At 58.4% G+C, this 14255-nt stretch overlaps 1 protein-coding gene across 2 annotated transcripts; it reads left to right on the top strand.

Annotated features, from left to right (window-relative positions):
• The first annotated feature begins 275 nt into the window (after positions 1-275).
• MYO1A (myosin IA) lies at positions 276-12586 on the top strand. Of its 2 annotated transcripts, XM_030967041.1 has the most exons (29): positions 276-496; positions 1301-1444; positions 2165-2280; positions 2450-2544; positions 2639-2743; positions 2837-2883; positions 3231-3294; positions 3640-3738; positions 3823-3926; positions 4634-4781; positions 4871-4989; positions 5615-5701; positions 5785-5850; positions 5962-6066; positions 6316-6378; positions 6519-6719; positions 7192-7418; positions 8182-8382; positions 9338-9431; positions 9530-9679; positions 9771-9839; positions 10093-10179; positions 10430-10504; positions 10607-10741; positions 10837-10943; positions 11012-11144; positions 11608-11760; positions 11831-11958; positions 12329-12586. In XM_030967041.1, the coding sequence occupies exons 2-29, from the start codon at positions 1322-1324 to the stop codon at positions 12450-12452; spliced, it is 3225 nt and encodes a 1074-aa protein (XP_030822901.1). In that variant the 5' UTR covers positions 276-496; positions 1301-1321; the 3' UTR covers positions 12453-12586. The 2 variants fall into 2 exon arrangements, with proteins under 2 accessions (XP_030822901.1, XP_030822902.1); XM_030967042.1 differs by lacking the exon at positions 10093-10179.
• Positions 12587-14255: the final 1669 nt, after the last annotated feature.

Raw genomic sequence — 14255 nt, 5'->3', positions numbered from 1 at the left:
GTGCGAGGTCATTCTGCTGGGCATGGTTTGTGGGGACACAACAAGCCCTGGGTGACACATTCCCTGGTTGGGACCAGGTGTCCTCCTTGGGGCAACCCTGAGCATTCCCTGTTCTTCAGCCCCAGCTGCTCCTGCTTCTCCAGCCCTGTACCTTGCCCCTGTTTCCCGCAGCCCAGCAGAGGAAGCTCCCTTTGTTTGCTCGGCTCCAGGATTTTCCCTGCTGGTTCCTGCTCTCAGCTGCCGGGTGGGGAAGGTCGAGCCGGGACCGCGGGCAGGAGCTGCAGCCGGTGACACTGCTGAGGCTGAGCCCCACTCGTTACTCCTTCGTGCCTCAGTTTCCCCAGCTGGGAGCTCTGGGGGAGGGCCCTGCGGTCTCCCCCTCCCCTCCGTGGGCCGGACGGGGCCAGCACCGGGCGCTGGGCTGGGCTGAGCCCCGCCGGTTCCGGGGCAGCCCCAGCTGAAGCCACTCCAGCAGCTCCTGCTCTGCGACCCAGAGGTGAGTTGGGGACCCAGACAGCGCCTGAAGCCCCCGAGCCTCCCAATCCTCAGCTGGAGGGGGGTACCCTGACCCCACAAACCCCATCCCATGGGGCGCGGGGACCTGGTGGCATTGGGAGCCCCGGGGTGAGCCCAGCACTGCCCTGGAGCTTGGGGGAGCTCTGTGGTTCCCATCCCACCCTGCTGACCTTGGGGTCTCACCCAGCAGCACGGGGGGCTCAGACCCCTGGAGGGTTTTGCCGTCTCTAGAGGGTGCTGGGATCACCTCCATCACCTTTCTTCACCCCATCTTTCCCCACCTTCTCCTCATTTGTGAACTTTCCCCGGGGCTGGGTTTACAGCCCTTCGCCCCAGCTGTAAACTGGGGGTGAAGGTCACCCCAGGAACATGACTGTGCTGTCACAGACAGGTGAGAGATGGGGAGAAGCAGCTCCTGGGGGTCACCTCTTGGGGGGCTTGGGCTCCCCTCCCCGTCCCGGCTTTCCCCTGCCAGGAAGGAGGGAGGAAGTGGAGGCTGGATTAATAATCCCTGTCCCAAGAATAGGATCCAGGTGGCCGCATTTCCTGCCCGGTCCCCGCTTCCCCCCAGCATCCGGCTGCCCCCAGCCCCACCACGGGCTCCTGGGCACCAGGACACCCCCACCAGGTGCCCCCATGGGTGTGAGGCTGCCTTGTCCCCCATCCCCAGGGTTGGGAGGAGCAGCTAAATCCCTTCAGACTGCTGAGGAGCTGGCGGGGCGTTTTGGGGAAGGGGCTGTGTGTTTGTGGGTGCAAACCCCCCATCCCCCGTGCTGTGTCCCAGCTGCCCCGGAGCTGCCCGGCCATGGAAGGCTCCTTGTCGCTGCTGGACGCCGAGGCTGTGGCGGATCTGGTGCTGCTGGACCCGCTGACCGAGGAGTCGCTGGTCCAGACGCTGCAGGAGCGATTCCGGCGGCGCGATATCTACGTGGGCAGCGGGATGGGGGGGTCTGGAGAGGGGGGGACAGGGGACAGGGGCTGCTGTGTGGGAGTGGGGTGTGGGGTGTGGGATATGGGGTATGGGGTATGGGATGGGGATTGGGAGATGGGGAATGGGATATGGGGTATGGGATGGGAATGGAATATAGGATGGGGAATGGGATATGGGCTATGGGGGATGGGATATGGGGTATGGGGTATGGGATGTGGGGTATGGGATATGGGATGGAAAGAGGATATGGGGTCTGGGATGGGGATTGACAAGGCTGCAGGGTCTAGGATGGGGAATGGGATATGGAATGGGGAATGGGATACGGGGAATGGGATGGGGATTGGCAAGGCTGCAGGATCTGGGATTGGGGTATGGGATATGGGATGGGGATTGGGATATGGGTTATGGGGAATGGGATATGGGAGGGGGATTGGCAGGACTGCAGGGTCTGGGATGGGGAATGGGATATGGGGTATGGGATGGGGATTGGGATATGGGATGGGGATTGGGAAAGCTGCAGGGTCTGGGATGGGGAATGGGATATGGGATGGGGAATGGGAAGAGGATATAGGGCCTGGGATGGGGAGTGGAAGGGCTGCACGTTCTGAGATGGGGGAGCAGGATCTGGGGTCTGGGATGAAGACAGGGATCTGAGATGGGGATGGGGAGCACCAGGACCTCCCAGCCCCTCATCCCTGCTGTCCTGCTGTCCCACAGACCTACATCGGGAATGTGGTGATCTCGGTGAACCCGTACCAGTCCCTGCCCATCTACACCCCAGAGAAGGTGGAGGAATATCGCAACTGCAGCTTCTTCGCCGTGAAACCCCACATGTGAGCACGGGCAGGCTGCCGGTGCCCTCGGCCCCCTGGATTGTGCTAAGGGCATCACTCCCCGGCAGTCCCAAGAGAATCCGGTTGGGGGCAACACCACAGCCACAACAGGGGGGTTTCCTGACGCCCCCAGATGGCTCCAACCCCTTCCAACCCCTCTTGCCCGCAGCTATGCCATCGCTGACGATGCCTATCGCTCGCTGCGGGACCGGGACCGGGATCAGTGCATCCTCATCACCGGCGAGAGCGGCGCCGGCAAGACAGGTACAGCCGGGGCTGCAGGGGGGCGAGGGGCACTGCGAGGGGCACAGCAGCGCCCACGACCCCACCCCAATATCCCCCCACCCCTCTCTGGCAGAGGCCAGCAAGCTGGTGATGTCCTACGTGGCGGCCGTGAGCAGCAAAGGGGAGGAGGTGAACAAGGTGAAGGAGCAGCTCCTGCAGTCCAACCCTGTGCTGGAGGGTGAGTGCAGCACATCCTGAGCTCCTCCTCGGGCATCCCGGACCTGCCAGGGCTGCCCCTGGAGCACACCTTAACCCCCCTCCTCTCCTGCAGCCTTTGGGAATGCCAAAACTGTCCGGAATGACAACTCCTCCCGATTTGTGAGCGAGCTGGGGACGGGGGCTGGACCCTGATGGGGCCATGTGGGCCCTGGTGGGGCTGGGAGAAGAGAGGAGATGGGGATGGGGGGGATGTAGGGATATGGGGATGTGGGGATGAGGGGATGGGGATGGCAATGGGGATGGGGGGGATGTGGGGATGGGGGGATGAGAGGATGTGGGCATGGGGATTGGGGGGATGTGGGGACGGGGGGATGTGGGGATTGGGGGGATGTGGGGACGGGGGGATGTGGGGATGGGGATGTGGGGATGAGGGGATGTGGGGATGGGGGGAGTGGAACTGCCAGTCCCACCAGGACCCCCTTCCCTGACCCAGCCCCCTCCCCCAGGGCAAGTACATGGACATTGAGTTCGACTTCAAAGGAGACCCCCTGGGAGGGGTCATCAGCAACTGTGAGTACCCACCAGCCATCCCACTGCACACACGCCAGTGACACTGACCCCATGGGAAATCGATTTGTAGAAAGTTCTCCAAACCTGACAGAAGGTTCTGTCATCTGTATACAAACCTTGAGATAAAAAATACTGATTTAGATGTACCACAGAATAAGACAGATGTTGTTGAGAGGGAAACAGAACTAAAACCAAATTTCAAAAGGTAGCCTTGCAAAAAAGGCTTCATGAAGCTTTGCAAAATTCAGAGAATTTTTTAAATATATTATTAAATTATTCAAGTGTTTATTTTACTCATTATCCAAGCCACAACATGATTTAATCCAGCATGACCCCTCCCTGCAGACCTGCTGGAGAAATCCCGCATCGTCCGGCACGTGAAGGGCGAGAGGAACTTCCACATCTTCTACCAGCTCCTGGCTGGGGCTTCACCACAGCTGCTCCGTAGGTCCAGTGTGGGGATTTGGAGGTGGAACAGGAGCTGGGGGGGACCAGGGCTGAACTTCCACCTCCTCTCCCCGCCACCAGAGCAGCTGAAGCTCCGCCAGGACTGTGGGCACTATGGATACCTGAACCACGAGGGCTCCAGCCTGCCTGCCATGGATGATGCAGCCAACTTCCACGCTATGCAGGTACCCGCGGGAAGATAAGACCCCTGCCCAAAAAATCCTGGAGCCCACCTGTCCTGGTTTAGGGCAAACTTGGGAGAAAACCTCCAAAAGGGGGCCCCTCCAGAAAGCAAACCCGCACAGCCCCTCTGCCCAACCAGTCTGGGAAGGATTCCTCAGAGAGAAGTGGAAAGAACCTGTTTATTTAACAGGCACAGCACCCCCAGCACACAAAATGAACAATACCGGGTGACACCGCTCTGTCACCGCTCTGAAAAAGATGACAACTTCAGAAAGTCTCTCCTGGGGGTGCTCGCTCTGTTATCAGTCCCTCTGGTGCTGGGGCAGCTGCTGCAGCCACAAGGCGCAAACTCTCGGTGTTCCCAGGTCCCAGTCCGGAGCAGGTTTGAGTAGGTCCAAAAAAGGGAAAGGAGAAACAGTCCAGGGAAAATTTCAGACTGCTTAGCTAAACTAACTAATGAGCAGAAGCAAAAAGCAAGAGCAAAGCCAAAAGCAAAAGCAGCACCATGCACTGCCCCGTCTGTGTGCCCCGCCAGCCGTGGGGGAGCGGCTGAGAGCAAAACCAAAACAAAACATTCGCTCTTCAGAGCCAGCCTTGAAGGCACAGAACATAAAATCCAGCATAAAAAGAACACAGGAATGGGGATACAGGAATCCTAACGCCACCCTAGGACACCACCCCATCCCCTGAGCTTTGTGTCCATCCCCAGGATGCCATGAGGATCATCGGCTTCTCGCCCGCCGAGGTGACAGAGCTGCTGCAGGTGACGGCCGTGGTGCTCAAACTGGGCAACGTCCAGCTGAGCAGCAGCTTCCAGGCCAGCGGGATGGAGGCCTGCAGCATCAGCGAGCCCCAGGGTAGGGATGGGGGGTAAGGATGGGAATATTGGGGTGGGGAGACCCCCTCAGCCCCTCCTCAGCTCTGGGAACTGCCTCTCCTCTCACAGAGCTGCGTGAGATCTGCGAGCTGATCGGGCTGGACCCCGGCACGCTGGAGAGGGCGTTGTGCTCCCGCACGGTGAAGGCTCGGGATGAGACGGTGCTCACCACCCTCACTGTCCCCCAGGTGAGCAGGAGCACCCCCAGCCATGGGGCTTGTGATATCTCAGGGCTTTAGCTGGTCAGAGTGACCCCAAGATACGTTAGAAAGTCTCTTTTCCCAGCCCGTCACTCGAAAGAGTCAGAACTCTTCATTTCTCAGTCTCAAGGTTGTTTATTGCGTCTTGTTTATAAAATTCTTTCTTTTGTCCAGCTGAGGTCTGCTCAGCAGGACAGACAGAGGCACTATGCTTGCCTTCAGGGCGGTGTTTTCTTTTTATACTAAAAACTCCGTGTACAATATTTACAATTACTTCCCAATACCTATCACCTATGTTAGACAGTGAGCTTCTATTCTAAACCAATCCAAAAGTGCCAACATCACAGCAGAAGATGGAGGCCAAGAAGAAGAAAGAGAAGAAGGACAGGACATGCCCACATTCCTCCATCTTGCCTCTTGAACCTCCATTCTAAATCCCCAAAATTCTACATTTTCAGACCCTGATCGCCTGGCTCAGAGTCGAAATTACTTATGGCTTTTTCCAAATTTATACTTTGATAATTTAATAGATGTCCTTAATTATTAAATTGGATGATTCATTCAGAACAGGCTGATGCCTGGCAGCCCACCATGAGCTCTCCCCTCTCCCCAGGGCTACTACGGCCGGGACGCGCTGGCCAAGAACATCTACAGCCGCCTCTTCGACTGGCTGGTGAAGAGGATCAATGCCAGCATCCAGGTGAGCTCCAGGGGATCCTGGAGCTCCAGAAGGAGCCTGGACCTCCTCACCACACAGGCCTCAATGCCTCATTATGTCCTCAGGTGAAGTCAGACAAGCAGAGGAAGGTGATGGGCGTCCTGGACATCTATGGCTTTGAGATCTTCCAGGTGAGTGAAGGACCCACCAAACGCCATTCAGGGGGTTGGGAACAGCATTTGAGACAGGGGCAGGAACAGGAGCTCAGGAAGAAGCTGCCATAAAGGATCCTTCTCTCTCAGGACAACGGCTTTGAGCAGTTCATCATCAACTACTGCAACGAGAAGCTGCAGCAGATCTTCATCCTGATGACGCTGAAGGAGGAGCAGGAGGAATACGTCCGAGAGGTACCTCCAGCCCTTCCCAGAGCACGGCCCCGAGGAGTTTCAGCCTCCCTGGGATGGGGAAGTGCTGGAGACGGCTCTGCTGCACGTCCCTGCCTCACCCCGCTCCCTGCTGAGAGCGCATTCAATGGCAGGAAGGGATTTAGGATCCTCAATCCCGTGGCCGGACGTCCGGTTCCTGCCCCACAACAACTGTGGTGTCCATGGGGCAGGGTCTGGTTATTCCTGTGTCTGACCCACATCTCCTCTCAGGGCATCCAGTGGACCCCAGTGGAGTTTTTTGACAACAGCATCATCTGCAACTTGATTGAGAATGTGAGTTGCCCGCCCAGTGCTGGGATCTTGGGGTTCCAGTTCCCCCCACAGCCCAAACTGGGATCCACTGGGGCTGGTTTGGGGTGACACCATCCATCATGGTGACACCATCCATCATGGTGACACCGTCCATCACACAGAACACCACAGGGATCCTGGCCATGCTGGATGAGGAGTGCCTGCGGCCCGGCGTGGTCAACGAGGACACCTTCCTCACCAAACTCAACCAGCTCCTGGCCACACACAAGCACTACGAGAGCAAGGAGACGCAGAACGCCCGGCGTGTCACCGACGCCAGCCTGCCACTGCGCTGCTTCCGCATCCACCACTACGCTGGCAAGGTCTGGCTGTGCCTGCTCCTCTTCCCAGAACCACACTTCTCAGCATCCTGATCCTCTTTCCAGGGCTCCAATCCTCCTCCCAGTGCTCCAGTCCTCTTCCCAGAACCCTGATCCTCATCCCAGAGCCCTGATCCTCTTCCCTGTGCCACATTCCTCTTCCCAGCACCCTGATCCTCTTCCCAGCACTCTGATCCTTTTCACAGCACCCTAGTTCTCTTTCCAACACCCTGGTCCTCTTCACAATGCCCCAGTTCTCTTTCCAGCACCCCAATCCTCTTCCCAGTACCCCAGTCCTCTTCTCAGCACTTTGGTTCTTTTACCATCACCCCAGCTCTCTTCCCAGCACCTTGCTCCTCTTCCCAGTGCCTCAGTTCCCTTCCCACCTCCACACAGGAGATGTGGGGCTGGACTGGGAGCAGGCTGCACCGTGCCCCCCTCCCTGTCCAGGTGCTGACCCCACCACCCTCCCCAGGTGACCTACAACGTGACGGGCTTCATCGAGAAGAACAACGACCTCCTGTTCCGTGACCTCTCGCAGGCCATGTGGGAAGCCCGGCACGCTCTGCTGCGCTCGCTCTTCCCCGAGGGAGACCCCCAAAAAGCCTCCCTCAAGCTGCCCCCCACTGCAGGCTTCCAGTTCAAGTCATCCGTGGCAATGCTGATGAGGAACCTCTACTCCAAAAACCCCAACTACATCAGGTACCGGCCCCTGTGGTGTTTTCAGAGTTTCCCAGACGGAGGAGGAATGGTTGAATTTGATTCCGTGTTCTTAGAAGGCTAATTTATTATTTTATGGTCTATATTATATAAAAGAATGCTATACAAAAAACTATATTATACCAGTACTAGTATTTAACATCCTTGATCCACTACAGTCAAAGACAACCAGTACAACAATTTCCTGGACCCTATTTGTGAAAGCAAGGATATTTATGAGATTTTTATTGAGATTTTGGGGTGGGTCCTCACTGGTTGATGTGCTGTCTGCTGATCAATGTATCTCTGTCTGTGTCAGGGTTGCATTGACTTTGAATCTTCATATTTGAGTAATTTTTAAAAGAAAATGAGAGAATATAACACAGACTTTGGAGAACACTGAGAATACTGAGTTGTAAGAATAGAGAAAGGATACAGACCGAAGGCTTAACAAGATACGAATGAAAAACTCGTGACTCCTTCCAGTCCTGACACAGCTGGCTGTGATTGGTCATTAAGTAAAAACAATTCACATGAAATTAATCAAACAATGACCAGTTGGTAAACAATCTCCAAACCACATTCCAGAGCAGCAAAACACAGGAGAAGCAGATCAGATAATTACTGTTTTCATTTTTCTCTGAGGCTTCTCAGCCTCCCAGGAGAAGAAATCCTGGCGAAGGAATTTTTCAGAAAATATTACAGTGACAGAGAGGGGTGTCTCTGACACCCCAAACCCCCCCTAAACCACCACTGTGCTCTGCAGGTGCATCAAACCCAACGACACCAAGTCAGCCATGGTGTTCACCCCGGAGCTGGTGCTGGCCCAGGTGCGCTACCTGGGGTTGCTGGAGAACGTGCGGGTGCGGCGGGCGGGCTACGCCTTCCGCCAGCTCTACGGCCCCTTCCTGCAGCGCTACAAGATGCTCAACGCCCAAACGTGGCCCCATTGGGACTGTGGGGACAGGTATGGGGGCTGGCACATCCTGTGAGGGTCAGGGGGCTGCCAAGGGCGGGCTCTGACCCGTGAGGCAGTGAAATTTTCTGAATACACTGAAATTTTCCAGGGTAGAGATCCATTTTGATTTAGGTGAAATGTACATTTTTGAGTTGAGTCTGTGGTTAGAAAACATAGCTATTTAGCCTGACTGCAAAAGCCTAGGCTTAGAGAAACTACTTCAGGGAAGGACAGAGATAAGGGGAGGGAGACAGAAGGTGATAGAGACTGCTGCGAGAGCAGGTCAACCTGACCTAAGAATTCTTTCTGATAAAGATGAACTAGCGGCAAATGTCATGTGAAGTTTGTAAAAATTAATATGTATGAACCTGTGACGGTGTTCACAGGGGTCTTAGGATGAGGGAAGAGACGAAGATCTGACTCCATGTTTCAGAAGCCTTGATTTATTATTTTATCATATATATTACACTAAAACTATACTAAAAGAATAGGAGAAAGGATTTCATCAGAAGGCTAGCTAAGAATACAATAAAAAAGAATGATAACAAAGGTTTGCGGCTCAGGCTCTCTGTCCAAGCCATCTGGGCTGTGATTGGCCATTAATCACAAACATCCAACATGGGCCAATCACAGATCCACCTGTTGCATTCCACAGCAGCAGATTATCATTGTTTACATTTTGTTCCTGAAGCCTCTCAGCTTCTCAGGAGGAAAAATCCTAAGGAAAGGATTTTTCATAAAAGATGTCTGCGACATGAACATATCATGAAATTGTATGCATACGTATTTGAGAAGGAGATAAAAAAGGACCTGAAGTTCCCAGAAGTACACGTGTCATTTTAAGGGAACGATTCCCGCATGCGTCCAGCGCTGTATTAAACATACCGGCTTTACAACTTCCACAAAAGTTGCGGAGTTTTGTTTATCTCCGCAAAACACCAGCCCCAACTCTATCCTGATGCAGGGAGGGGACCGAGGTGCTGCTGGCAGGGCTGGAGTTCCCCGCCGAGGAGCTGGCGTTCGGCCACACCAAGATCTTCATCCGCTCGCCACGCACGGTGAGTTTGGGAATGGGGGAGTCCAGAGGGGATCCAAACTCATCCTGGGCGTTCCTGGGGCTGCTCAGCGAGCCAGTGCTTGCCATGGTTGTGCCCAGCTCTTCGACCTCGAGCGGCGGCGCCAGGAGCGCGTGGCCCAGCTCGCCACCCTCATCCAGAAGACGTTTCGGGGCTGGAGGTGCCGGACCCAGTACCAGCTGATGCGCAAGAGCCAGATCCTCATCTCTGCCTGGTTCCGTGGCCACAGGGTGAGGACATGTTCTGGCTATGCTCCCCCTGCCCATCCCTCTCCCCCTGGCTCTCCAAGCCCACCCCACTCACCCCCTTGTTTCCCCGCAGCAAAAGAACAGGTACAAGCAGATGAAGCGGTCGGCACTGATCCTCCAGGCTTATGCACGGGGCTGGAAGGTGAGGGCTGGGCAGCCCCAGGGCCACCGTGGGGCTGGCCTGGTGTGGAGGAGCAGGGTGGGTGGGGACAGGGGCTCTGTGTGCCCCATGGTGGCACCAGGAGCTCCGTGCGTCCCACGGTGGGACCAGATTCACCCTCATCTCCTCCCCCCGTCTTTCCTCCTTCTCTCCTGCCTCTCTCCCGCCTCTCCCTCGCTCTCCATGTCTGTGTTGGTGTCTCCCCCTCGGGCTCCCTGGGCTCTCACCCCCGCAGTCTCGCCGGCTCCTCCGGGAGCTGAAGTCCCAGTGCCGACGCCACGCGGCCGCCACCACCATCGCTGCTCACTGGAGAGGGTACCAGGTAACGGGGCCACGCGCCCTCAGGCTGCCTCTGTCCTGCTGTCCGTGCCGTCTGTCTGTCTGCCCACCCCACTCCTGCCCACCCTGTCGGGCTGGAACCCTCTGTCCTCTCCACTGGGTTCAAACAGGGATGGGGGACGTGGGGGATGTGGGGGATGTAGGGGATATGGGGGACAGGGGGGACATGGGGGATGCTTTGTGGGGCTGGTGGTGATGTCTTGGTGTCCTCACCGCTGGCGCTGTCCCCACAGGCACGCAGGACCTACAGGAAATATTTCCGTTCCAGCGCCAGCACCAGCCTGGCCAACTTCATCTACCGGCGGCTGGTGAGTGGGGCTGGGGCAGAGGGGACCACGCTGCCATCCCAGCCCCCTGCCCTGCTGGATGCCCCTGTCCTCCCCTGACCCCTGCCACGTTGTCACCCCCAGGTGCAGAGGTACTTGGTGGGGCTGGCAAAGAACCTCCCGCCGCTGTCGGTGACCGACCGGACCTGGCCCCCGGCGCCCTACAGGTTCTTGGATAACACCAACCAGGAGCTGAAAAACATCTTCTACCACTGGAAGGTGGGAACAGGGGAAAATTCCAGGTGGGATCTGGGTGTGCCATCTCACCTGAGAGAGGTTTTTGGTGGCACCAAATCGTTCCCTTCCCTCGGCAGTGCAAGAAGTACCGGGACGAGCTGCCGGCGTCGCGCCGGGTGCAGCTGCAGGCCAGGCTCTGCGCCAGCGAGCTCTTCAAGGACAAGAAGACCCTCTACCCCAAAAGGTACCAGGGCAGGGGGCTGGGGGTGCAGGGGAGCTCGGGGCAGCAGTGGCTGATGGCCTCGTCCCCAGCCTGCAGCAGCCTTTCCGCGGGGAGTACCTGGGGCTGAAGCAGAACCCCAAGTACCAGAAGCTGCACGCGGTGGCCAAGGACAAGCTGGTGATGGCTGACGCCGTGAGGAAGGTGAACAGGGCCAGTGGGAAGGTAAGATCTGCTTTGGGGCCGTGCTCTGGGCTGTGGGAGGGCACACGGGGACACCATGACCCCCGGTTCTTGGTGACCACCTACCCATGCTGACCCCCTGCCCATGCTGACCCCTGGCCAATGCTGACCCCCTGCCCATGCTGACCCCCTGCCCATGCTGACCCCCTGCCCATGCTGACCCCCTGCTCTTGGTGACCATCTCCTCACACTGACTACCTGCCCACACTGACCCCCTGTCCACAATGACCACCTGCCCACTCTGACCCCCTGCTCTTGGTGACCCCCGGCCCATGCTGACCCCCTGCCCATGCTGAGCCCCTGCTCTTGGTGACCCTCTGCCCACACTGACCCCCTACCCATGCTGACCCCCTGCCCACATTCACCCCCTGCTCTTGGTGACCCCCTGCCCACATTCACCCCCTGCCCATGCTGACTCCCTGCCCACGCTGACCCCCACCCACAGACAGTCCCACGCCTGCTGCTCCTCACCACCGAGCACCTGGTCCTGGCTGACCCCAAGGCCGCCCAGCCCAAGACCGTGCTCAGCCTCAGTGACATCCGTGGCGTCTCAGTCACCCGCTTCTCCGACGGCTTCCTGGCCCTGCACCTCAAGGAGGTACCTGGGGAGGGGCTCCCTGGGGGCTCAGGGGGTCCCCAGCAGGGCTGACCCCCTGTTTGCCCCACAGGTCTCCACGGTGGGGGCCAAGGGTGACTTCCTGCTGGTCAGTGACCACCTCATCGAGCTGGTGACCCGCCTGTACCAGACCTTCGAGGCCACCACGGGGCAGGCGCTGCCCCTGCACATCACTGACAGGTGTGGGCGGGGCGTTGGTGGGCGTGGTTACAGTAGGCGGGGTCTGAAGGGCAGGACTACAATGGGTGGAGCAGGACAGGTCTGGGGGCACAGAGGGCGTGGCTTCTGTGGGTGGGGCTGATGTGGGTGTGGTACTAGAGGGTGGGGCTGCAGTGGGTGGGGTTATTGTGGGTGGGACAGGGCAGTGCTCAGGGTGGGATTGAGATGGGGGTGGAGCCTCCGAGGGTGGGGCACCATATGAGTGACCTGATTGGCTGCAGCAGGAAGCTGCTGAGGAGTGGGTGTAACCAAGGCAGCTCATTGGGCAATGAGGGGATGGGTGTGGGCGTGTCCCCTTCCCACCTCTTCATCCTGACCCCTCCCCTCCCAGGTTCTCCACCCGCTTCCCGAAGGGCGACGTGTCCATCACCGTGGTGGAGTCCCCCAAGGCCAGCACCAACGGCCCTGTCTGCAAGAAAAAGGGCAGCAACAAGATGGAGGTCCTGGTGTACTGAGGGGACCCTCACCAGGACTGCCACCCTCACACTGGCACCCCTGACACCCCCTCTGTGTCATCCCCCACCCCTGTGGGTGCTGGCAGCACCCAGGCATCGCTCCAACCCCATTAAATGACGCTGAGGTGTCGGTACTGGGGTGGCGTCACCTCGTTACAGGCAAGGGACAGTGCCCAAGCTGGGGGGCACAGCCCAGCCTGGTGATGTGGCCCCTCATCCTGGCCTCCCGCTTTCCTGACTTTTCCTGTCGCCTGATTGCAGCCAGCACTCAGCTCGTGGTGATTGGAGAGGCTCCAAATTGTGGCCACTTTTCCCATCAAGTGGCTCACAGCTCACGCTGCCTCGGAGGCAATTTCTTGGCGGCCGTGGGTGGCTGCATGTGAGGTCCCTGTCATCCTCCTGCCTGCTCTGGGTGTCCTTGTGCCCCTGCCCAGGGTTCCCCAACCCTGCTGTAGGACACCCACGCAGGAGCCCTTGCCCTGGCTGCTGCTGGAACTGCATTTAGGGACCAGAAACATGGAGAATGGGACAGAGGGAAATCACTGCACAGCCCCAGTGGTGCTGCAGCCCAGGATCTGTGGGATCTCCATCAGTCCTGCACCCCCCAGGTGTCCCAGGACCCCCATCTAGACCCCCATCAGTCCTGTAATGCCCAGGACTCTCTGGACCCCCACCAATCCTGCAGCTCTCAGAATCTGTGGGACCCTTCCAGTCCTCCAGCCCCGAGAACCCTCAGGACCCCATCAGCCCTGCAGCCCCCAGGTTCCTCAGGAGCTCCATCAGTCCTTCAACCCCCCAGCATCCATGGGCCCCCTGCCAGTCCCCCAGCCCCCTCAGGACTCCCACCACTCCTGCAACCCCCAGGACCCCACAGCCCTCATGACAGGGTCTCCCCCCCCTTTTCTGCCTTTTCCCCCCTGCGCTCGTCAAGCTCTTGACGAGGGTTTTTATCCTGTCCCCACACATCACCCGCGTTACCTCGGGGAGCTGCCAACTCCCCGTCACGGCACCATCAGCACCAGCTCCCAGGTGGGCCCTGGAGCAGCTCCCGCACGTGGGCGGGGCACGTGCGTGTGCACGGCGGTGGCACTTCGGTGGCCTGGCCGTGTCCCAGCACCGAGGGCTCCCCGCTCTGTCACGTCCCAGCACCAGGGACCTTCCCCCTGCCGTAAACAAGCCCGGGGCACCGCGGCTCTTCACAGCTGCGTCGCACTTGGCATCTCACAAGTAGGTGTTATTAATTAATTAGACCGTCTCTGGCCAGGCTCCGATTTAATTAACGTTGCCGGCGCTGCAGATGCTGCCCTGCCCCGGGCTGTGTTGCCACGTGAGCCCCTTCCCGAGGGGCTGCCGCAGCCTCCGGAGCAGTCACCGCTGCCTGTTGCTCGGATGGAGTCCTTGGCTGTCATTTATTGGCCCAGTCCTTCCCTCTTTCCTTGTGCCCCTCTGTTTTCCCCCAAATTTTCCTCCCCATCTTCCACCTTGGCACATCCTGGCATGAGAGAGGGCAGGTCGGGCACGCTGCAATGGGGCAGGGTGTGAGGTACCTGTGAGCGTGTGTGTGCGGGCACACCTGTGCTCGTGTGTGCAGCTGAACACGTGTGTGGGAGCCTGGCCAATCCCCTCTCACCCCTGAGACCCCCAAATCCTCTCTGCACCGCCCAGCATCCAACCAGGACCACTCCTCCATGCGTGTCCCCACACGTGCCAACAGACACATGGTGAAGTGCCCACAATGAGGGGCTGGGGGCTGCGTGGGCACGGTGCCCGTGTGCTGACCCCCACCCTGGGGTTCCTGAGTGG

The sequence above is a fragment of the Camarhynchus parvulus genome, chromosome 29 (genome assembly GCF_901933205.1).
Source record: "Camarhynchus parvulus chromosome 29, STF_HiC, whole genome shotgun sequence".
Taxonomy (NCBI): domain Eukaryota; kingdom Metazoa; phylum Chordata; class Aves; order Passeriformes; family Thraupidae; genus Camarhynchus; species Camarhynchus parvulus.
The sequence above is the reverse complement of the archived record's forward strand: the minus strand, read 5'-3'. Positions and strand labels throughout refer to the sequence as shown.